Source organism: Cygnus olor, chromosome 11 (assembly GCF_009769625.2).
Source record: "Cygnus olor isolate bCygOlo1 chromosome 11, bCygOlo1.pri.v2, whole genome shotgun sequence".
NCBI lineage: Eukaryota > Metazoa > Chordata > Aves > Anseriformes > Anatidae > Cygnus > Cygnus olor.
This window is the reverse complement of record NC_049179.1, coordinates 3,378,811-3,404,286: the sequence shown is the minus strand read 5'-3', so window position 1 is coordinate 3,404,286 and position 25,476 is coordinate 3,378,811. Positions and strand designations below refer to the sequence as shown.

General features: G+C 37.1%; 1 protein-coding gene across 3 annotated transcripts in view; it reads left to right on the top strand.

The window, feature by feature from the left end:
- Positions 1 to 25,476, top strand: part of NEDD4 (NEDD4 E3 ubiquitin protein ligase) — a 56,367-nt gene that overhangs the window by 3,899 nt on the left and 26,992 nt on the right. Inside the window, exons 2-5 of one of the 3 annotated variants that reach the window (XM_040569956.1) lie at positions 6,469 to 6,542; positions 8,138 to 8,216; positions 9,284 to 9,322; positions 10,923 to 10,976. In XM_040569956.1, the coding sequence (XP_040425890.1) occupies positions 6,469 to 6,542; positions 8,138 to 8,216; positions 9,284 to 9,322; positions 10,923 to 10,976 (246 nt within the window). Of the gene's footprint in view, positions 1 to 6,468; positions 6,543 to 8,137; positions 8,217 to 9,283; positions 9,323 to 10,922; positions 10,977 to 14,908; positions 15,003 to 15,090; positions 16,687 to 25,476 lie in introns of those variants that run through there. The other 2 variants (XM_040569954.1, XM_040569955.1) reach the window with 2 other exon arrangements.

Below are 25,476 nucleotides of genomic sequence, written 5' to 3'. Positions count from 1 at the left end.
AATGTTCTGTGGCACAACTACATCCAGGCTCTCTGTGCGTTAGTGAGACTGGACGGCAACCAGCAGATGGAAGTCGAGGACCTTATGTTTACCAGACTGATTGCTGTAGTTCTGTAACAGGAATCTTCCTGAGTCAAAAACTTGCCTGGCTTGCCTTGAGAGAATTTCTTTAAAGACAAAAGGTCCAGCTGTGTTGTTGCCCTAGAGGAGGAGCAGAGCGCTGGCTGGGCTGCGAAGGAATGGGCCCGCCAGCGAAGTCTTTCCTGCTTCCCGTCTCCTGGTGAAATGGGCTGGTGACGCTAACCGACCTAGTGGTCTGCACAGGTCACCTAACACACACATTGCAAGTCTGCCTCACCTACAAGGTCTGAGTATCGCAGGAACTCTTTCCTTGAGTCAAGTCTGGCCATTCTGTGGCGGACTTTTTCTTTCAAGTGAGATGAGTTTTAACAGTGATTTCACTGGGCATGCTTCTCATGCCGACTGTCAACTTTGTGTCTATCTCCTGCCTGAACTGTTTAAGCTGAATGTTGCATAAGTAAGTCCTCTTAGCCTGATCTATGTTTTTTAGATTAAATATTAAAGAAATGGATTTTAAATTATCAGTATCTCCTGTGATATATGAAGCAGGTCTGTTCTTAAATGTGATTTTTAAGATCAGACAGATGAAAAGCATCAGTCTCTTCTCCTGGACTGCTTAAGGGAAAATATTCTGTGCTAACCTCAATGTAGATAATGTAATAACATAGATACTATTTGAGTTGAACAGATGGCTTATTGCTCAAGAAATGCAATTAATAAATTTGTTTTTGGTGTGAAACACTAGCATAACTTCTTATGGTCAGTAATGATCTCAAGGCTTAAAAAACAGACAGACAAAACCTTTCATTGAAACATGAAATAAGCGAAGTGCACTTGGATGGGAGAAGCAGACTAGGACTGTTGCTGAGATGTGTGTTTGTTTTCTTTTGCTTGTTTCTTTTTAGCATATAGAAACAGCAGTGTCACCTACTAAAACAGAGCAGAAAGAAGCTGTCCGTTCAACACAAATATGTATTTGCTGTATCTATCGCTTGTTTTCAGCATTGTTTCCCAGCTGCTCCTAGGCTTCAGAGCCTGTGATGATGTCCTTCATTTATCAGTTTGTGCTTGGAATACAAGGTAACAGTACAGTAAAATTGAGTACCTTGAGTAAGATGGCTCACAAATGTGAGATGCCCGTTATAAAACAAACTGTATATTGATGGTGTCTGTTTTTAATGCTAGCGCTTATTCTATATTGGGGTCTTGGGCTTTAGTGCCTTTCAACCCATGCCAGTGTCCTGCCCCTTTGCTGTTTACAGCTGTTCATTAATGAGGTGAGCAGTCTGCAGATGTGTACTGCAGAACACTGTGTAGTAGTTGATCAGCTCTTTTTCTTCTGCAATTTGCAGATCTCAATACATGGGATGGGAGAGATCCCTCTGTGTGCTGTGTACAACACATTCAGCCCCTTGACCATCCCTTTCTTTTGATGCCCTGTCTACTAGGCCAGGCTATATACTGGTTTCAGTTGTGAACTTGCAAATTGTTGGTATGTTTATTTCAGCTTGCCTTATCTGTATGTACCTGAAGCAGTGTCTTCTGTTCTCTTTTTGTCCGTGCACTTTATGCAGACGTGTTATGAATCTTAAGAAAACCTTAACGTATAATTTCAGATATTACCAAAATCTTTAAAGGTGTTGCTACTGCACTGTTTTATAGTTGTAACATCCTTTGATGCTCCTTTCTTGGCTAAATTTAATGGTCATTGATTCTTGACCTATCTAACTGGAACAAAAGAATAACAGGATGTTATTGCCTAGAGCAATTGTTCATTACAAAGCGTGCTCTCCGTAAGGCACACTGACTTTTACATTGGCTTCCTCAAAAAAGCTGTTTAGTAGCCCAGCATACAGTACCTTTTAATGTTTCATGTTAACAATCCATTTTTTGCTGTTTCCTTATATTCTGCATGAGTCTTTTCTGTAGAAGTATATTAAAAATAATCAAAACTTGGATCAAAGATTAAAGAAAAATCAATAAAATTAATTTTTCAATACTAATCTAATATGTACTCTGAAGAACCCTTCTCCTAATCTAAAACATTTGTCTTTATTGTCACACAAATTTTTAATCAGAATTTTACCTGTATCTTACACATGAAGTGCTTTTTCTATATGGTAGTTGTTTATGTGAGTCTGACTCCAATCAGTCAGGCAGCTGTTGGAGGTTCAGAATGTCTGGAAACATTGTTCAGTCCAAAAAATAGATTACAGCTTGCTGAAAGCTCTGGTGAAATTTTTTTGGATTCGAGGTGTTTACATTAACATCAAAGAGCATTTATAGGCACTGAATTAGATAACACAAAACTGTGTGCGTTGTCTTCCTTGTTCAAGTGAAGAAGGGCGATTAGTAGCGTAATACAATCATAGTCGAATTATTAGATGTTGCAGACATGAATGAGTGGTAAAAGCAAATGCGTTGTGCTGGTGTAACATTATAATTTTTCAACACACAAAATGAAAAATTTGGAACTTTTTTCCCCCTCCCCTGTGTCAGGTATAGGCAGCAGCTAAAACTTGTAAGTTTACAATTTACAACTCTGTGTTGTAATCTGGTTGTGAATCTTTTCACCTTTGACTTGTGTGGGCTGCGTTTTGTCGTTTGCTGTCTGTGGGACTGGCAAAGCACTCAATGTACACGCATGCATGCCCACACTCAGGGACTGGAATTTGCCTTTGGGGATTTATACTAAGCTTACACTTTATCATCACTCTCTGGATTAGTTGATATCTTGTGCTGTAGTCATTGCCATGTCATCACTTCTTCATTTGTGCCATCTTTCTCACCCTTTCATTCTGCATATGTCTCGTTGTCATTCTTTAGCCCTGTCCCGGACTTTCACCACTAAAATGATTGCTACCTCTGCCAGTCACTCCTCCAAGCTGTCTTTAGGATTAATTTCCTACCACATGAATTTGGAAAAGTTGGGGGTGGGTATGGACAGTGTTAGTATTTGTATCCCTGGTCATTGATTATAAATAACTAAGTGTGCTGTAACCACACTATTCTGGTAAAACCATTCTTTTCTGGTGAAGTAGTGAGCAGGTTTTCAACTTCTTAAATACTTGTAATTTCTCTCTAAAGGCTACTTTCTTGTCCAAAACTAAATCTGAGACCTTCTCACCTTAATCTGTATTAATGGAATCTAGGTAGATTCATAGTGACTTCAGTGGAAATTAAACACTACTTTTAGAAATCAAATTTTATCTTTATTAGTTTGACTCTTGCTTTGCTGTGTACAGAACACATTTTAAAAACTACTCGACACCTATTTTAATAGGCATACGTAAAAATTTATGCTGCATTGCTATCCAAGTATGGCAGGTTGGCAGGCATTTAAATATGTTATTTGATTGTCTACAGATCAGCTCATAAACCATCTATTTCATGATCTTTTTGTTATATACAATCTGTTAGTAAACAGAGTAATTGTTAGTGAATGTGAAAATGACAAGACAGAATGAGTTAGGTTCAATTTCTGTTAATTCAACAATTTAGATGAGTTTGTGGAAGTGTTTGGTGCATCCTGGAATTGGTGCAAAGGAGAAGTTGAGAGTGGGTGTGTAATGAGGTTATTCTGTCTGGCCATCTTAAAGGCCTGCTCATCTTTTTATCTTCCCTTCTAGTTAATTTCAGGAGTGCAAAGGAATTGTTAGGCGTTTATACCCCGGAAGAGGCTGTTGAGAAGATAAATTGGACTTTGAGAGAGCGGTTTCCTGAGAAGCCGCAGTGCTGCTAGGCATGGCTGGCGTGTTCCTGGCTGGGTGCCTGTGCTGCCTCTTGCTGCAGCACCGCTGGAAGCACTGCAGTGGGGAAGAGTAGCGAGGCAAGCCTAAGGGTGACTGCAGTCACGACAGACAAGGTACTGCTGCAGCCTGACTGTGACTCTGACCACGAAAACTCTCAGGCTGCAGCTGCCTGTGGATCTACAGAAGCACTGTCCGGTCCACCATTTCTCCCACATTTGGCTATGAAGTGGGCAAATATTGATTTCCTCAGCATGGTGAATGAGGAAGACAAGGCTCAAAGTTGCTTTTGAAGCCTTGAAATCTTGGTTTTGAACTTGTTCCCTGTAGATGTGTTGAAGTTAGTTCTGTCTGCCAGGGGAGCACACAGCTGCCTAGTAAGGATGTCAGGAGTAAGGCTGGGACACAGCGTGCCAGAGAGGAGATGCTGGAAAAAAATGGCAAGTACACTATTATTATTTTTCTTTCCCTCAGACCTTGAAACAGGGCAGGTCCGAGCACTGAGTAGGGCATGGCTGTTTCAAGGAGAGTAGAGTAAGCACAGGTGTGGTGTGCTGTGTGGAGCTCTAACGTCTCGCAGCTCGACTGTGATCAGCCAGGCCCAATTGCTGGCATGTGGGGAGAAGAGGTCATACGGTCGTGCTGCAGACCTGTATCCTTTCAGCAGACCTCTGTCCTCTGCCGGATGATCAGGGGAGAAGAATGAGTCATTCCAGGGCAATGTATTTCTGACTGCTTTTGCGTCAACCTGTCTGAATTCCTCATGGTCTGCCCTGCTCAGGGGTGTGACCAGAGACTGGGCAGCCCCTGGTATGAGCTCTCTGTGTAAGGGATGGGAAGGGTCAGGGAGTGGAAGTGTATGTTCCCCTCAGCAGTGTGTAATCCCTGTGGTCAAGTATTGCCTTGCACTCCAGGGTAGGGGCTTCCTCAAGTTACTGCTCCTTGTAGTGCGGAGAAGGAAACAAACAGTTCAATATCAGCTATCAGTTTAAAAAACACCAAAACCATGTGTGGTAGTTGTTGCTGCGTTTTTTGTTTCTGATCTATTAGATTTCCTATTAGGAGACAGTTTTCTCTGAGGTGAATTTGGAGGATAGACTTGTGGTTTGGCTGGAATTGTCTGGGCTGATTGACCGTTTTATTGTGCAGGTGCCTATGGTTCCTCTCAGCCCCCTGGCAATCACCTCAGAGGGTGGGAGAAGGCCTCAGGACTAGCGCTCTAATTCCGTCCATCAGCTCTGTGAGCCCCTCCAGTTGGTGCGGGTTGGGGAGTCCAGCCCTGTGGTTATATGGGAGCCCGAAGACAAAGCAAACTTCCCTGAGTGCTCCCTATGTGTCTCCTTTTGAAAGCACTTTCTGTCATATATGGAATTCAGAAAAGACCTGGGGATGGCATCTGCTGCTTTACCAAGTGCTCTTGGTTTCCCTTCTAACTCGTTCACCACCAGAACAGATCAGCTTTCCTCACAGTCTCTCTGACTAGCCATTCCTTACAAATGCTTCTTCATTTGCAGAGCCTTCTGCTTTCCCAAGAAATGGTGCTCCCTCCTCCTCTGAGAGCAGTTAGGCCTTTGCTCCTGAATTCCATACCTTACCACAGGAAGCCTGTAAGACCGTGTCTGTGCGTTTATGTTAATTAGCAGGAGGAGTGTAATTGCAAGTCGAACTTATGTGCCCTTGTCAAACTGTAATTTAAATAATGCGTAGCTGAAATAGTGGGTTGTTTCTTGTTTTTAAGATCTCACACCTTGCCGATGCAACTTAAAAATGCCATTTTTTGGGGCCTAGCCTCTCTGTGCTATAAAATAAAAAATAGATGCCCAAGTTCTTCATTCTTAACTTTTTTTGTTTCTTCACTGCTTATCAGTCTGTTCTGACAAATTTGATACCCTTTTACTTCCTCCCAGAAAATAAATTTATCGTCAGAGGGTATTTTCCACCCGGTTATGAATGTTGGGATGCTATTAGGTAAAAACTGCATGTTTTTGGCCAAGTGCGTATTGCAAGTGGCTTGAATGGCTAGCGAGATGTAAGTGACGAACAGTGCTTTGCTTCCTTCCAAACAGAAGTCGTTAGTGTTCTGTGTGTTGTCACAAGGTCCTTGCCTGCTCTGGTAAAGGGCAGCCAGGAGTTGCCTGCTAAGAAACAGAGGGCTGGAAGCTGTTCCTGGATGCTCTCCTTTCTGTGAGCAGCTGGGAGGTGGTGAAAGCCACTGGGCTCTGCAAATTGTGGCAACAGCAGCTCGCTCTTTCTTGCCCTTGCTCTAGAAGGTCTTTGTGGGTGTGCTGTGCAGTATGTCCAAACTGATGGGAGTGTATTGCAAGGCTTTCAGGGGAAATGGTGACTGCCACTGCCGGGCCAATTTATCTTCATCTTGTTTCTGAGGGGTGTTTGGGAAGGAAGGCTGGCAGGGACAGTTGTATGCTACGTTAACGATTCTGTCCTGAAGGATGGTGATAATACTTGAAAAGGGGTAAAAGTAGAATAAACTTGCTATTGAATTCTAGGGCTGCATTACTTGCGTGTAGTTTTCAGTATGAATCCAGAACTGTACCAAGAATTGCTTTTTAGTTCTATAAACAAAAAATAGATCTGAAAAATAAATCTAACTGAATGCATCCTGAATTTTATGTTTTAGGAGAACACACGAATTGTCAGGGTGAAGGTTATAGCTGGAATTGGTCTGGCCAAGAAGGATATCCTAGGAGCCAGGTAAGAAAATATGTGGTTAATGTCTTAATGGACAGCTGATTCTTTATTTTCTTTTCATAGCTATTTAGATCTTAGTAAATGCTACTATGCCTCTTTCCCCCCCCAAAAAAAAAAAAAGTTTTAACTGGCATCTTATAAAAATGATCAGAGGCTATATAAACATGAAGGCGTCTACTTTCTTGCCCAAAAGTCACGTGGACAGATCTATGCATTGGCAAAACATGTGGGAAGGCTCTGCACACTAAAATACTTCTGTCTTGGAGGATAGATACATGCACATATTTTACTTCAGTTAGAGTGCAGCTACAACAACAATAGTTCAGTTTTAATCAAAATTGTCTCATCTGTACTTTAAAGACTTGGAATGAATACCATACTAAACAGTGGTAGCAACAAGAGTACTTTAACTCAAATTATGTGCAGAGGAACAGCATCCACCAATTCTACAGATGTGGTAAACCCATGCCAGTGGCTTCAGGCTCTGGGTATGTACAAATTTAAAAGTTTACAATCTGTATAAGGAAAGAAACAATTAAAATGATTTAACATTTACCACAGTAAAGATCAGACTTTGTAATTGGAATGTGTTGCAGGATCTTGTAGAATTGGCAAGTGGTAGCATGCAGCTTGTAGTAAAGTTATTTTTTTTTTGTCCCATGACCGGAGGGTCTAAAAAAGTACTGGTGAGTTTAGTACTAGTTCTGCTGTCAGCTTTTTTTTACATATGTACAGAAATGCTGTTATTTTAGCACTAGCAGTATTATTTTTACATGTGACATCAATTTAGCATTGGAAAAAATTCTCGTGCTACTCATATTTTTAAGCCGGATAATCTCTTATTTTTTCTCACATGCAAATTTCTTAGTTAAAAAAAAAAAGGCAACTTTTCTCATTGTAATTTAATATGTGAAAACTGTATGTTCTGTTGCTGTATGGCAGATGGTCCTCACTACCTTTTTTAATAGTTTATTTGAGCAATTGAATACCTTGTTTCTGTTCATGTAAAGTAGTTACTCATATAATGTTTCTTGTACCACAGGAAGGAAAAATATCTGAGGCAGTAGGTCATTTTAAGCTGTCATATTAGACACTTTCATTAACAGAAAAATTCAAGTTAAACTCTGTGAAACAGAACATTTAGTAAAAATACCGAGTCTTTAAGGAAGTACCTCAAATTCCAGATGTTCCAAATTCTTTTTGTCAAAAACAAGAAGTTTAATAGTTAAGATTTTTCAGTCACAACTGATTTTTTTCAGGACTGTCTTGTAGAAATACATTAAGATTATTAAATCTTTTCTCATGCAATGAGAATTGTGCAAGAGGAAAGAGAATTAAATTGTAGTGACATACAGAATGTAAAATGGCCTAGCTACTATGGAGATAAAAACTAATCAAGCATTATTACTGATTATCTCTAAAACTATATAGAAAATGTTTATAAGTGCCAATGGATATGGTGTTTGTAAATAAATTTTGACTTCTAGTTTAATAGCTTCTGTTAATTTAAGCTTTTTAAAACTCAACTGCTAATAATGCTATAAATAAAAAAAAGTATATCTAGCAGTTTGCTTATCTTTTTCTTTTTCCCCCCACAGTGACCCATATGTGAAAGTGACAGTGTATGATCCAGTGACTGGAGTCCTTAGCAGTGTGCAGACAAAAACTATTAGAAAGGTTAGCATTCTTATCTTTGTGGGTGTATTTTTTTTTCTGATCAGACTCTGAGGGAAAGGTAAGAATCCAAGAAATAGAAGGATTAATATGCCTCAAGTGAAAGGAGTGTTCCATAATCTACCCTATTTCTCTGTTTATGGCATTATTTTTAGTATTTTCCTTTCAATAATTTTATTTGTGGAAGGTAGAGAACCACTAAAGAAGGTGAGGTAAGTACTGATCCAAAACTGAATCGTTTATGGACATACTGGGTGGTTTTGATTTTTTTTTTTGGGTCTTTAATGTCTCTTTCTGTACAACTTTTCTATTTTGTACATTAAATTGTACAGTTCACCTGAACCGTGATCGTCCTGGTTTCTCTAGAATACCTGCAGACAAAAGTCAGTGTTAGAAGTTATAATTTATATTAGATCTACTAAAAATGGAAAACTGAGAGAGAAAATATTCTTCCAAACTGCTGTTCTCAGATAATGGCTGTGATTTGTATTATGACTGACCGATGTGCTTTCTCTTTTTGTTGATAATTGTTAGTTTAGATGTTTTGCACTCTCACCATAGCTACAGTATTTCTGAAAATAACCACAGTTGAGAAAGGTGTGTGGTTGAGCAGATTATATTCTGTTTGGTCCATCTGTGCCTGGTGTGTCTGGATTACATTGTTGAGAGATCTGGCATTTGGTAACGGTTCATAATTTCAGGATCAGTTTATGTTTGCATGTAAGCAATGCAGATACTGAATCTGGACTCAAGGGGAAGCAGTGACTGTTACTGAAAACATACCATAAATGAACTGTTTTGGATTGTATGACATGCCTTTTTCTGCATCCTTGGCATCAGCCAGAATCTGAGAATACTTGCGTAAATTGTCTTCATTCTGCCCTGCAATAAACAGCATAAGGCTCCTAAGACTTTTATCTGCAATAGCAGTGTTAAAGCTTTTGTGCTTTAAGTGTATTGTTATATGAGATAAAGCAGACATAAAACAAGTAGACAAAACAACAAAAGATACCTGTATAGAATTGTTCCCATAACCAATGTTGTCTTTTTTTATTTCCTCCTACATATAGTCCTTAAACCCAAAGTGGAATGAAGAACTTTTATTTAGAGTAAGTGTTTTTCCTTTTTTTTTTTTTACGGTCTTATTACCTATGTTGGTTATTATGTTAACAGTAGGAAAAATATTTTCTTGCTTCTGCAGCTTAAGATCAGAAATGCAAACTTCATAATTAATATTCAAAGACTCACAGGCTGCTTTCCTTAGAAATACATTTATTTTCAAGACTGAAAATTTACCTATAGCACAAATAAAAATCTTAGCTTCTTTGTTACATGAATACTCAAAACCTTGAGCATGGATTTAAAAAAACATTTTTGGGATAGCACCAATCTTGTCTTACTGGTTCCGATACAAATGTGTTGTGTAAAAAGCATAGTATTACTTCTATTTTAGGAGCAAGGTGTAGATTAGATGTCTAATTTATGTCTTACTTGTCCAACAAGCACGCAAGCAGTCAGAACATATACTGTATTGCTGAGACATTCATAGACGTAGAGGCCCCAATTTAGAAAGTGCCTAGTCAAGGGCTCAGACTTCTGTGTTTTTCAGCATGCTTAATAAAGGCAACTTTCTCACATTCAAAATGATGGTGAATTTCCCTCCTCTGATAAACAAATCAAATCTGGACTTATGAGGAAATTTTGACTTTATATAAAGTAATGTGTAGCATCAGCTTCCAGTCACCAAGTTTTATTACGTGCTTTTCTGCAACATTAAAAAAACCTGTACTGTTTGATACCTTTATACATACAGTTAGGCCTAGAAAGTGATCCTCCACCCCTTCTTGGTCCTTTCGGACCTCTATTTAACACAATATACTTGCATACATTCTGAGCTGCTATTATTAGAGAATCGGTTTTATAATCTAGATGCCAAGATCATTTAGTTAATATTTTGGTTTTTAATTTGTTTTCTGTGATCCAGAAACTAAATTGTCCTTGCATATTATGTTGTGGGAGAGCTCATTTAGGCTTTGTCAGAAAATTTGTCTAGGTATTTCTTGTTGTCAACAAAGATTTAAGCATTCTTTACCAAATATACGGTACCCTCTGCTAAGTGTCATAAATTTTCCACGTGACTTGCTTTTTTTGGATAGCAATTCTTGATAGCTGTAACTGCTGATTCACGTGCTCAAAATGGGGGAGCAGTTTCTTCATCTGTAGCCAAAATGACTATGCAGGCTAGTTAGTGGACTTAAGAAATAATTCCTCAGAAAATTCATAACACCTATGGGTCTTTAAGTATTAGCATACTCCTTTTTCCATGGTATTTTGAAATCTTGCCTGATGTTTTTCTGTGTTGATGCATATAACAGTTGAGATATCCTTTTAACTTTGTTGGGACAAATGCTTCCTGTGGAGAACTTGAAGACCAGCGGTGCATGCTTGTAGCCAAGGATATTTTGAAAATGTTAATCTTCCAGAATACAGATCTGAGGGATTTTTTTTCTTTGGTGTGTAAATATGTATGTATATATAATATCAGCAATGATACGTTCCTGAACTTGCATACCAAGTTCTATGAGAAACTTTTTTTTCTGAGTTTTTATTAGTTTTACCGTGTTTATGCAAGAGGAAATGTCATTTGTCTTAAGACAAATAGTGGAATTCAGTGTATATTTTAACTATTAACATCTTTCTTTTTCCTAGGTTAATCCTCAGAAACACAGACTTCTTTTTGAAGTATTTGATGAAAACCGTTTGGTAGGTCCTTTATTAATATTGCAATTTACTCAATGCTTGAATGAAATCAAGTTCATCTGGATTCTAAGCTCAAGATAAAAGCAAACAAAAAAACAAACCAACATCTATAATGAAACTTAAAGGAAACCTGATTTGTTTATGTGTCTGACATTACCATAGTTTGATGATCAGAAGCAATCATACTATTGCTCTTAACTTCTAATGTGTTCAACTCAAAAGCATCATTTTTTTATAGTTTGTCTCAAATGATATGGCCAAATCCCTCCATAATATTGAAGGCTCTGCAATGAATGTTTATTTTTACTACAAAGTGGTATTGAGAATGTAGGTATCTGTGTACATGTGTGAGAAGTTTCTTCAGTATGTGAGGAGCAGCACAGAAAAAAAGGGTGTACCTTTTCTTTGAAAGTCTCAACAAGCAGATCCTGGATGCCTATCCCAGGTATACGGTGTCTCATTTCATTTTATTTTTTTTAAAGCAACTTTAAAAGGCATCATCAGCATTTGTAGTTTACATGGCAGGTTAATTGTGACTTTTCGGGATGCTCAGATGTATGTTTCAAAAATGATGTTTTGGGCTATGGTCTATTCTTCATGAGGTAGAAGTACTTTGTAATTAGTCATTGGAGCTTTGCTGCCACCCTGTGGAAGTCAGGATGCATGACTAGAAAATCAGATCCCTAATTTTGGGGAAGGCCAATGTTTCCTTTTTCGTTTTGACCAAGAAAATTCCTTACCGTTTTTTCTCTGATCTAAAGTAGATAAGCTGTTTGACCTGTTTTTTTTTTTATGGGAGAGGAGCCAACAAAACTTCTTACTGGATCACCTTGGAAATAGTGCTTTGTTTCCTACGTGTGACTGCATTTAGAGATCAAAGCAGCATGCCCTAATCAGTCACTGTATAGTTCTACAATAACAATATTTTTTTTCTTTCCCATCTCATCATTTGGTCAATGGAAAAGACTGTCTTCCTATTTTTATTTAGCTTCCTCTTTTGTGGTGAAGACTAAATTTCTGTCCCACATGTCTTGAACTACTTTAAGTCAGTCATATTGTTGCCTTAGCTGTGAGTGTTTGGGATTGATAGACTCCCCCACTTCTATTAATTTATCTTCACATGTCATAAATTATGGGTGCCTTGTGCTTTTTCACTAGGATATGTACCTATGATCAAAAGGTGTTTCATCTTTCATGATTTTAGTCGGCTTGAGTATTAAGCAGCATTTCTTCTGCATATTTGATGACTGTTTAAAATCTAGATGTGAGCAAGCTGATGTAATTCTCTTAGAGCTGTGAGACTGTCCTCCTAATGGGTGATTTCCTCTGTAGAATTTTGTCCCATGTGCTTTTATTCCTGGTAGCTTTCGGGGAGAAATTGAACCTTGAAATCTTAGTTCTGTTGTTAACAAACGTCGCTTTCTTGAAAAGTGGGCTCAAAACTCATTTTCCAAGTCCTGCTTAAATTCCAAGTCCTGCAACATTAATTAAGACTCCAGTTGTTGGTGATTTAACATCTTTCTGTAGTAGTTTCAAGACTTGTCAAAAATCACCTGGTTTGGATCTGATTTAGTAAGGGAACACTGAAACTTACTTGTTTTGCTGACTTGATGCAAGCCATTAGTAGAATAAATGGCTTGACCAGTTTGTGGAATCCTCTGTTAGAGCTGTCTTTAAAAGCACATTAGAAAAGTCTGTCAGGAAGGAGAATGAGATCGTTTATGAGATGGGCCAGTGCAGGACCTAGTTGACATCTTGCAGTCTTTTCTTGTCTTAAAATAACTTGTCCCAGCTCTGCATATTTCAAATGAAGTACCAGAGCCTATGTTATTTGATAATGAAGAGCTAAATAATAATAATATTTGCATGGCGCTATAGGTCCTTCTTTTGTTATTATTATTTATTATTGTTATGTGAACTCTAATTCAGTAGGACAGAATATTGCATTTAAAAAGTCATTTCTGGAGTGATTAAGGAAGCTGTAGCTGGCTGGCTATTCCTGCAAAATCATAGCTAAAGAAAAATGACGTGCTGAGAAATGTGGCTGAAATCTTAACTCTGAGTTGCCAAAATATGTCAGTTTATCATTTACCTAGGGGTTTCTTGGGAAAATTGGGGAAAAAAACATTTCTGATTATCTGTTGGGGGCGAAAATGTTGCTTTCTTCTACTGAAAGTATTATATCTGATAAAATTGTTGCAATTTGTTGTGCATCACACTAGCATGCTACAAACTGCTGCTAATAAATGTGTTGTCAGGGCAGAAAGGAGCTTTAAGAACTGCATTGTTTCTTCTTCGTTCACACATCTTAGCATGTGTACACTTTTTTTTTCTTTTTCTAATATATTGGTTGTAGTTCAAATGTGATTTTTAAAATCTGTTACCAAGAAAGGTTTTATGGTGTTTGACTTTCCTTCCTGCCCCAACCCCTCTCCAGCACATAACGTTAGAAGAAATCCAGTTGGTGAAGCGTAATGAAATAGATGAAGTATTGTATTTGTTGGCTTTTATGAATAAGCTAGTATTCGTTTACTGCTGTATTCTAATCATGGAATTCAGGTAATGGAGGTTAAGTAAGCCCTGGAGCATAATTAGAAAACAAATTTGTTGCTTGCAAACAGAGTACTGTGAATTCGATTCTTGGCTCTTATTTGGGAAGGAGGTTTAAATGTTAATTTTATTGCCTTCTAGCTTAAAATACAGCAAAGGTTAAATAAATATGGAACAGAAAAAAATCTAGTAGTATGACCTATAAAAGTATAAATGGCCTAGTGTTCTCTTCTGTTTGCACTTTTTCAGCGGCACTAAGTAATTTCATGTTAGTGTGGTAGCGTTTAGTACTGCATCATATATGGCTTCTGTGTTCAAAAGTACGTTCATAACCAAATATGTTTAAAACACAAACAAAAAAATACACTTAACAGTAAGATTGTCTTTTTTCAAAAGTCCCACTAGATGCCAGCAAAGGACCTTTTCAGATAATGTAAGACAGTGAAACATTTGTAGGAATTCTCAATACCATTACTCTTACAAGAGTTGACAATATATTCATTTCTTTGTGCTGTTCATTTTGATAATTTTATTGGAAAAGAAATTAGTAGTTAGCTATGAATATATGAAGTGGTTTGTTTATAATATACCGCATAGCTTTCTTTTGTAATTGTGCTTTGTAACCATATTTATCCTAGTACATAATTCTCTTGGTGTTTCATAGTTTATGTAGCTGGCCATATATTTGCATGTCATATCAAACAGTAATGAATGTTTGCTTAATGTGGACTTCAAGCAAACAAGATGGTAGCTTGCAAGAATATTTTTATTTCTTTCTACCTTTAACAGCTGTAATTTGGGAAGGTTAAAATATTATTTAACATGGTAGGCTGAAAGTAAGTGCTGAATTATTAATCAGGATAAGTTGTTTCTAATTCAGTTGCATCTCACTAAAAATTATTAACTAATTGGCAGGAGAGCTTTTTAACATGTGCAAATCTTTACAAAGTGTGATTGGTTAACAACATATAGATTGTTAGATAATGTCAGATTTCTTCAAGTTTTATTTAAATAGAGTAGAAAAACTTTTTTTTTTTTAGGGGAGAAGGGTTATTTCCCTGGTTTATGCATAAGTCAGACCTCAGCAGTTTGCTAGCATGGTTACTATTTGGAAATTCAATCCTAGACTTGATACTCAATTATATGGGATTTCATTCCTACCAACTTCCTGTAATTCTAAACCTACGGGTAAAAATATTAGTAGTCATACGCTGCTGAGGAAAGTACGGACGCATTGACTCAGCTAGTGCAGCTGCAGCAGGAGTTGCTCTTTTAAACTTGGAAATACTGGGAGTTTATTATATTCATTTATGCAAATTACAGAAGGTATAATTGGAACAAGGTTAGTAGTGTTTGTCAGTGTGTTGCAGCTGAGGTCGTTGGAACATAAGTGCTTTATAAATGAGTGCTTTCTGACTACAAGCAATCAAAGACGGTCCAGAAACTGCAGTTCAACGAATGGCTGACTTATTTCAAGAGGTACAGTCTTTTTTTTAACACTAGTATCTTGTAGAAATTAGGACAAAGCTTGCTACTTCTATGAGCTTTTACTGTTGTGATGTACTAGCTCTAGGTTCTGTGCAGCTGCCTGTAGCCTTCCTGCTGAAGGATTTTTCTGGTTTTCATTCACTAACATGCGTGGAAATGAGAACAAATGGCACGACGGTTAAGACTGCATTTTGCAACTCAAAGAAGTAACACAGATCCGTTATCAGAAACCTCCGAAGATGTTTTGGATAGTAACAATGGGATGTACTTCAAAAGGACACAGAACTCTGAACCTAATGTTACACAAATGAACCTGACTCCTAGACAAGTTGCTTGTGCACCTGTAATGCAGCAAATAATTAATCAAGAAAGAAAAGCAAATATTTCTTCACTGCAAAAAAAAAAGAGCACCTCACTGCATATTTCTATACAGTCTAGAAAGTATAATGGATATTTTCAGTCTGGTGATGGCGAAGACACTTCATTCATCAGTATTGGTAATGAAGGAAATTGTGGCACTAGAATTGTGGTTGATCATCCAGCTAATGATAGCCATCTGAGCAATAGTGCTGCGTGCAGTGGCAGTCTTAGCAGTATTGCAGCCAGTGACAATGGATCCTTGAGCAGTGCTGGCAGTGACTATGGATCATGTACAAGTACCACGAGTGATGGAGGTTCATATAGTAACAGTGTCATCAGTGACAGTGGTAGTGGCACTCTTTCGATGAGCGATGGTACTTACTGTAGTGGTGTTGTACATGGTGACTTTCCATATGGAAACATTTCTAACAAATGTAATCCCTATAGAAACAACTCACCTCAGGAAGAAGTACAAGCGTGTAGAAGTAATACTACTTTTGACCAAGATGCTTTGTCAGTGAGGAAGAAAACTAAAATTCCACTGCGGCGTTGTTCATCATTGGTAATTTTCCCTAGGAGTCCTTCCAGTACTCCCCCAGCTTCTCCCATAACCTCAGGTCAGCTGCCATATAGAGGTGCCTATCAGACATCACATAAACTAATTATTTATCCCAGTGAGCCGGCACATAAAGAAGATCAAACCGTTTCTAAGGGTTTCCTTTCAACAGCAGTCAATGGACTTCGGCTGTCTAAAACAGTTTGCTCTTCTGGTGAAGTTAGAGATGTTCGACCGCTTTCCTCCAATACATCATTACAGGACAAAAGTAAAATTTTGAACACTTCTGAGCAGGCAACTTGCGAAGAAGTAGCTGGTGGCTTCTCATGTATTTCAGTTCATCTGACTCAAAGAGCATTTGCATCGAGCAGTGAAATGGTTAATGGCTGTTGCAGTGCAGACTTAAATCTGAACTCCAGTGCAAAATACCCTCCTTTAAAACTGGCACGTAGCACATCTGCATGTTTACCCTCAAAAATAGATTCAGAATACCAGATGAATATAAATGAACTGGAAAGACCAAATGCACAGGCGAGCAAAACCCACCATGTTTTGCAAAGAAGTGTTTCATTGGAAGGATCACGTCAAAAAGTTTCTTGCTGTTTATCCAGTCTTAAATACAAGTGTCATAGTGCAAGGACGTCTCAGTTGCATATACAGTTCAAGCCTGGGAATGAAGGAAAAACAAGTGGTGTTAACAAAAGATATGGAACCTCTAAAAGGGAAATATCTAGCACTTCTTTGTGGAGGCCCCATAAGGTGAGTGTTCTGGTTTATAGAAAAATCTGACAGTACTTTACAGCTGAAATTTAAATGGAAAATAATAAAATCTATAATCAAAGTTTAGCACAGCTATTTCAGAATTTCCTAATGGTGTCAAACTGTCATCATTAGGATGTTATTTTTTCATATGATCTGTATCTTGTTTTTTAGATTTGTGTCTTAGAATATGGTACCCTTTTGGTGAATAGGTCTTAGAGTGGAATACCTGTATATAACATGTATTATAAACTGTAATTTCCTGCTTACATAACTTGAAGGGATTTTCTTGTCTAATTATTCAGACATTGGAGGTATCTAAACTTCAGTTTTGTAAAGTTTTAAATACATAATTTTACTGCCTAATAATAATTATTATTAAAATTACTTATAAAATGGGTAAAAATGAGTAGATTAGAGACTTTCAGGTTTATTTCTTATAGGCTTTATTTTACAGTACAGTTCACTCTATATAGAATTAAAGATAAGTAATATTTGAGCAGAGAAACTGTAAATACCATTTGTTTCTGTATACACCCTGAACCACAGGAATTTTCAGAGTTTCCTTTCCTTTTTTTTTTTTTTTTTTCTTCCAACCACTACTTCAGTCTGAGCAGTACACTGTAACTTAATACCTCTCCCAACAACATTGCTGTCCAAATTATAGTACTTCGGTCTAGATAAATATATTTTTTTGGTAATGAAACTCATGTCCAACTAAACTTCAGAAGTGTGTTTGCTCTTATTAACTCTTGAGGCAGTTTATATTAGTTAAGTATAAGCCATGAGAAATGTGGATTTTAGAATTTGTTTAAATAACATTGTGAAGATATGAACAAGCTGAATATTATTTATTGGTTTTATTTGTGAATGCAGATGAAAGAGCAACAACTAATATTTACAAAAGTTATTTCAAATTTTAAGATCTCATTCTCCATGAATTAGAATTACTGTAGTTTTAATTAATTTACTTGTAGAAGCAACGAGTTTTATGCCAAAGTTCTATATTAGTGACAGTTCCTGTCTGAACTAGTAATTGTATTACCTTGAAGATAATATCCTGCAATTTTCATTCTGTCACTGCCTTTAGTTAGAGTAGTACCTGATGATTCCATACTTTTTGACTTCTTTTAAGTTTTGTATTGCTTTATGGAAAAAAACAAAACAAATATATGTTCTTTTTTATAGAACTGTGATTTCAGTTTTAAGCTTATTTTAAAGCTTATAGTGGATCACAGGTAACCACTATGTATATTATTTGGCAGTTCCTCATCCCCAAATCCAACTGTTAATGGCAAATTCCACAATAAGCACAAACAGATTATGACATTTTAAGTAGTCTGGGTCTAGTTATTCTTAAAAAAAAAAAAAAAAAAAAAAAGGAAAATGTTGAGTCATGCACCTCAAGTACATTTCACTGCTAGCTTATGTGTTTAATGTCCGTTGATATGTAAAATATAAAATGCTTAAATACTGAATGAATTTTATTATGTTCCATCCAGTTAGAATCTAAGTTCAGGATTACTTTGTTAGTAAACATTTCCAGAGAACCTCATAGCTCACTGGACTGACAGGTTTGTGTCAGTTCCCAGGAATGGTGTTCACAGTGTATTGTCATGAAATCTAGGCTAAATTTAACTTTTTAAAGCACTTTAGAGCATGCTCCTGTGATAGGACAGCATCTTTACTGTGCTAATGTGGCAGCATATTTTAACCTTACCAATTTCTTAAAAATTTTTTATCTTCCAGGTAGAAAATTAGAGAGATGAGTCTTTTTTATTTGCTTGTTTAAAAAAATATCGTCTGAATCCCAAATTGTTGTGGTTACATTGTACCTTTCATGCATTTGCAAATATTTGATTTGTGCCAAATATTTGATTTGTACCGTGACCACATACAAATTAAAAAGATTTCTGATGCCAGAAAACTGGACACTAAAGGTTTTATGGTAGTATGCTTGTTTCGGATTCCTCTGAAAGGCACAGAAGCATATCGCTGTTGAAGGGGCCCTATCAGTCTTTATGTAAAATCAGTTTTTGTACAATATCCTTTAAAACATGTAATAAAAATTTAAAGGCTCTCCCCCCAAACCAAGCAAAAGCCATAGTGACTTTATGGCAGTTTAGTAATTCACTAGAATAAACTAGATAAATATTTTTGTGTTTGCTGTTACAGCCTTTGACAAATATAATAGGTTCTATGGCAATCATTTAATTATACAGTCCAATTAATTATCATGGTGTGTTGTGACTCATTTAAAAATAAACAACTCCCAAAATATTTCTCTTGACTCCAGTTAGTCTGGCCTAGTATATTGATATGCTGAGTCTGAGTTCAAATTTAACAAGTTGATACTGGAGTAGCATTTAGTAATGTCAGCTATCTGTACAGAGCAGTCATGAAATCAAATCAGTGCTTTGGTCAGACACTGCAGAGTCTGAAGCAGTGAAAGGTCTATGCATTCTTTTCTTATGTGCCTAGCTACTAGCCTTCAGCCACCTAGTATCAGGTTTCCTGCATTCTATAATCAACAGCTTGTTAAAGGCTCACTTTAAAAAAAAAAAAAAAGAGAGAAAAAAATCAAAAAATCAAAACATAATTTCTGTGACAACTGGCCTTGGATTATTTTTAATTAAGTTAATAAATGTGGGAAATGGTGATGGCCTGTATGGCACTGCTGATCTTTACTGGAAATATGTTGAATAGGTTCTGCAGCAGGGAGTGAAATTTCATTTATGCAAAGCAGGAGGAAGAGGTATACAAGTGCACGATTGCATCATTGACAGTTGCCCTTGACTTTGTATATATGTTTTTAATGTGTTTTTTTTTCAGTGCATATGTCTCTTGGGGTGGATGTAAATCTATAGCTAAAGCACTTTGATGTCACTGGTGTGAACTGGGAGGGTAGGGCTGAGTAAGGGAACAGGTTACATGTTGTGTATGCAGACATTAGGAGGTACAGAGGAAAGGCAGTGGCTACAGTTCCACTTGTTGTTGACCATGAACAAACTTTTTGAAACAAGAAGAAGAAAAAAAACTATACTAATCTCTTCCACAAATACGCTATTACGGTGACATCCCTGTTGATATCAGCACTTCCTTCCAAATCAGTATCGCTGCTGGTTAGAAGATGTGTATATCATAAATGTACTTGCAAATATTTTAGTAACTGTATGTCTTTAACATAATTTCTTATACAATTAACATAATTGTTACCTTTTTGCTTACAAGTAGTTTTGCTGAAGTTTTGTCTTCATTGAATGAAACTCACACTGAAGAAAAAAAATTCAGAGGTGATTTAAAAAATAAAAAGATTTTATATTGTCAGCTTTGTGTGGAAAAAAATAAGTTGTAATTCTTCAGCTATTTTCATCGAGTTCTGGAACTTCACATTTTGCTTTTGTAACAGGAGTTGCTGTTTGAATAGCATCAGCCAATTCTTTATCCACCAAATAGTCATCCATCAAATCCCTTTCTCACCAATTTAGAGACAAGGGACTGTGTGGGACTGTGTCAAACAAAGGCCTTACAGAAGTACAGGTAGCTGACATCAGTTGCTCCAGCACAGAGGGCCATTAGATCGTTCGGGCACAATATACCCTTGGTGAAAGTCATGCTGGCTGTCTCGAATCACCTCCCTGTCTTCCATATGCTGTACCATAGCTTACAGGAGGCTCTGTTTCATGATCTGCCTAGGCAGACAGGTGAGGCCGACAGGTTGGTAGTTCCCATGGTTTTACCTTGTACCTTTTTAAAAATGGCTGTGATGTTTCCCTTTTTCTAGTCACAGGGAACTTCATCTGGCTGCCAGGACTTTCCAAATACGATGGAGAGTGGCTTGGCAACTACATCAGCCAGTTCCCTGACTAGTCTGGAGTTGTCTTTTCTGTACAAATTGATATCTCTTTATACTGTTATGCTCTGATTACCTCCTCACCTAATAATGTTCATCTTGGTCGGTATTGCACGACTTGAAGGATCATGCTACAGGGTTGCCTATTGCCCATTCTGTGTTGTGGGATATCAGTTCAGTCAAGGAGAATTACAAGTTCCATTTGGCAGTGATGAACCATGCGTAATGTTCAGGATATTGTCATCCTGAAAAGAACACTGTCTTGGCTGTAGCAGAATAATAACTCTGTACATTAAAGCTCTAGAGCTTTTTAGTCAGCAGTGAAAATTACATGTACATATTAAAAAGGAATTTTTTTTTGTGCTCTGCACAAATTATAATTAACCTCATTCTGTTTATAGTCTGCAATTGAACTGAGTTGGAGTAGGTTTCTCATATGCCAACCAAAGGGAAGACTAAAACTGTAAAACCATGTGGAGCAGAGCTCCTGAAACAGCTATATAAATTTTTAATTACCCAGTCTTCAGGTTGATTCATGTCCTTTTCATCTACCACAAGAGTGGGGAAAAATTCATGGTGTGGCTTCTTTAATATAGCCATAAGCTATAGTTACTGTCTCTAAGGCTTACTGAAAATAAAGAATGTGTTATAAAGTAAAACTTTGCTCCCAAGGGAAGATAGAGACATTTTTCCCTTCAATCCTGACTAGCTAAATAACTTCGAGGCTTTCAGATACGAGGCTGTGATCAATGCGATGTTTTGATGTCATTGTTTAGTGGTACGTCCCTTTTGCTTTTTGTGAGAAATTGAAACCACAACACATTATTTAACCCAATATTTACTGGAAAATGTGATGTAGAAATAAGTCTCTCTAAGCATTATGGCATAAGACAACAAAGCGAACTGTACCTGCAGGTATTCTTCCAAGAATTGTCAAGAAGGTGAACTAGAAAATTATTAAAATACTAACAATAATATTTTTTGATCTATTAGGTTGTCTTACTGAAGGAAGGTGGCCAGTCTTTTTAAGTGACTGAAAGGGAAATGAAGGGAATTACAAGCTACTGCAACATGCCAGTCTGGAAGGAAGAATATAGAGAATAGGCTTATTAGGTGTGACAGGTTTTTTTTTTTTTTTTACAGGGAACGGAGAATGAGCTCGGCTTTCATAAAAGGAAGCTATGTCTCACAAATCAAACTAACCAGCAACATAGGCAAATGAGTGATCTGATTAATACAGGACACTTAAATTCTCAAAATATTTAACAAGAACCCTTAGTAGAAGTTCTGAAAAATAGTCTCAAGACGTAAGTGTAGAAAATGCTTCCTCACTGGTAACAGCTATTTAAAAGATAGAAACAGAAGTGAGAATTAAATTGTCAGCTCTGAAATTACAAAAAAAAAAAATTACGGTAGTGAGCAACTAGACAGTAGAGTGGATGATTTGAAAATCAGTGTTGATAAATGCCAAGTAATGCACACAGGAAAAATCGCTAATGATGCATGCATAGTAATGGTCTCCCATACTGGTCAGGAAATATTTTATGTCGTGGTGGATGACTCTCTGAAAATGTCAACTCAAGTCTTCTTGACAGTTTTAATGGCAAATAGAATGTTCAGTTTTATTAGGAAAGGAATGAAGGAATTAAATTAAAAACACCATTATGGAGTTGTACAAATCCACGTATGATAAACAAATTTCAGGTCATCCTCTTTCAGAAAGTATGTCTAACTATTAGAAAAATAAAAGTCACAAGATTGGTGTAAGTTTTATGTGAGGAGACTAAGTAGACCAACAGCTTTTCAGCTTGGAGGAGGAAGGGGAGGAATGATGTAAAGGGTGTTTAGTAAAGTTATAGTTTGGGGGGGTGAACATTAACAGGGAATTTACTCTCGTATCATAAATATATTCTCTGTTGAGTTGCTTTTGCAAGAAGTTGTGGGTATCGAAAAAGAAATGGATTTCAAATGAAGGAAGGTCCATCAAAGTATATTGCATTCTTGATATAGAAAAAGTCCCTGATGAACTACTTACTTGAACCTGGAGGATATGTTGGGGGAAGTACTACTCTTACATGTTGCTCTTATTTCCTTTAGCATCTGTTCTTGGCCATTGCTAGGGAGAGGATACAAGGCTACGTAACATTAATCAGACTCCTAGGTTCTTTGGTGCCTGCCCAGCCCTTGCAGCTGCCTAGGATCAAATGGTAGAAATGCTCTTTAAAGTTCTCACATCGGCCTGGACTGAGAGTTTTCTTCTGTATTCCAACACATTTTTTTCCTTGTGTTCTGTAAGTGGATGAATTTCACAGATTGAGCAAGCAAGTGAAACTGACTGGCATTTTCAAGCGAGTCAGTAGCTTACAACTTGCCTTTTACCCTTGTCTGAAGGGGACTGCCCTGCATTTCTGTTAAGTGTCTCTGTTTCAAATGAACTTTCTTCCTTGCTCCTTGTGACGAACAGAACACACTGCTTTGGGAATGTAGCCAGCAAAATGTGTGTAGCTCATTTCAGTGCTGTTTTATGGATCCGTAATCGTCCATGTTTTAAGAGATCACTCACTCTCGTTGCATTGTGGCAGTTCAAGGTAAACTGCAAGTCAGCAGATGGATGCAATTATCATTTAAGACCTAGGGCTGCTTTGGGCTGTATGGACTGGAGCATAAGCAAACAGAATTTAGGGAGGACATCAGCAAGTTTCTGGCTGAAATTATATTCAAGCTTTAACTGGAGTCATTGAGGATAAGGCATATTAAAATGCAAATGGGACACTATGGCAACTCAAGCAGAGGAATGTGGGAGGAAACAGAACTGAGTTCTCCTAGACCTTAATGGCTTCTGTGGCAGTCTGTGATTTTCATGGCATAAGGGAGAAGGCTGCATTCAGTAACATGAAAGCATGGCTTTTCAACGAGGTTTCTAGAACTTAGAACAGTGCTTACTATTTTTTTAGTTTCTACCTTAGCTATTTGTTGTGTTTGTCGTTGTTCCAAATTAAATTTATTAGGAATAATAATAACAAATACTTAAATACAAAGAATATATCCGAAGTGGTTAACATCTGCAAATTATAGGCCTCTAAAAACTATCTAATGTGGGAAGTGTCAAGTAAGTTTCATAAGAACTGTTGAGCTTATCTGAAGTAAATTGTTATGCTGCTCTTGTTGTAGAAATAATTGCAGGTGGGTTATTCGTGTCCTCTTTGCCTTGTGTCATAGAGGTTGAGGCATCCAAGGTCAGTTTGTGCAGGACAGTTTAGGCCTGATGGGATTTATTAATTTGAGCATTGCACAGCTTAAGACAAACCAGTAAATGTTGCTGTAGCCAGCTCATCTGAGGACTATGTTTAGGGTTGGCAGCAGTAGGTTTAGGCTTGGGAGAGGTCCCCCCCCCTCAGTTTAATTTTGTTTTATTATGTTTCTTGCTCTGAATAACAAAAAGTTGACTGCGTGTATTGAGTCCACTGGATGAGTGTATTTATTAGACAGTGTGATTAACATCTGTGACATTTGAAATGAGAAACAGATCAAACCAGGAAGAAAATTACATGTGCATTTAAATGTTTGATAGGTTTTTACAGTTTTTAAGTGTCTTAACCTTTATGTTGTTAATTAGTGCAGGTAAAAGTGCACCTGTAATTGTTACTACAAGCGTTTTTCTCAACCTTTAATTGAAGTCATAAGGCTTGACACAGAATCTCCCACAAATAGATGCAAAAGTTTTATGTTTTTTATACTATTGTAAAGTTGACTTGATATGAGAAGCAGCTTGTAAAAGTAGTAACTAATGAAATATTTGGTACTGTTTTCTGATTTATTTATTTTTAATGTTTATTTAAAGTGTTAGCTGCTTGAACACAGAAGGCCAAATTTGGATTGGCTCTTGACAGTTATAAACTGTAAAATTCCTGCTTTTCTATATAGTAGCTTATTTGGCACATCTTTCCATAAAACCAAGGGAACTCAAATTCCTGATGAATAAAACATACCCTTTACTAGCTTTTGACTTGTTCTTTGTTTATGTTGTGCTTAAGTATGCTTCGGTTATATTAGACGTCAAATTATCTTCATGTGACCCATGTGAAAATGAGTTCTCATATGCCAAAAAAACACCCAAACCTATCTTGAATTACTTTGTTAATGACTATGTAAGCCCAGGTTCTTCAAGTAGCAAACACTGAATGGAGTAATATGAATGGTGTGTTAAAATAACCGTAGGCTAAATACGAACTTTCAAGGAATCTACCTATAGAGTATTTGTGCTGTATAAAAAGTATAAGCTATAAATGGCAAAACATAATATTTTTGCTCTGGTCTTTGTAGAGCAGGAATTCTCTGAAAATATCTTTAAAGGCGAGGGAGAATTAGTGAAAATAACTCACGTTATTTCTAAATGCCGTCTGTTAAACAGATGGTAAAACTGCTGAGGTAAAAATGCTGACACCTTTCTCTGGAATCAGCCAGTGGGGCTGAAGGTCCTGCAGAAACATACATTGTGTAATAACCATCTATCTAACATTAGCTATTTTCTCTTCTTTGAAAATGCCAATGGGTTCTTATACCTCAGTAACTGTCAACTTGTATTTAATCATAAAGGCCACTTAAAAAGAAATGCCTGCATTTAATGGAGAAAAAAAATCTCACCATCTACCTCTGCCCTGTAAAAATACAGGTACAGGAGATTGGGACTTCAATGAATTCTGTGCAGTAAGGTAGTTATGGCTTTGCAAGATAGAGAAAACATTGCTTTTAGAATCCATGAACTTGGTAAGATCTTAACGTGATCATTCAGTTTTGGTCATTTGAAATGTCTGTTTTCCTGTGATGAGTTGTGTGTTGTGCAAGAAAAAAAGCTCAATTCTCTTGATTTAGAGTTCAAGATAGCTAAATAATACAGTCAGCGCAGGCGGCATGAAAAGAAAAATACTTGAAGTTGC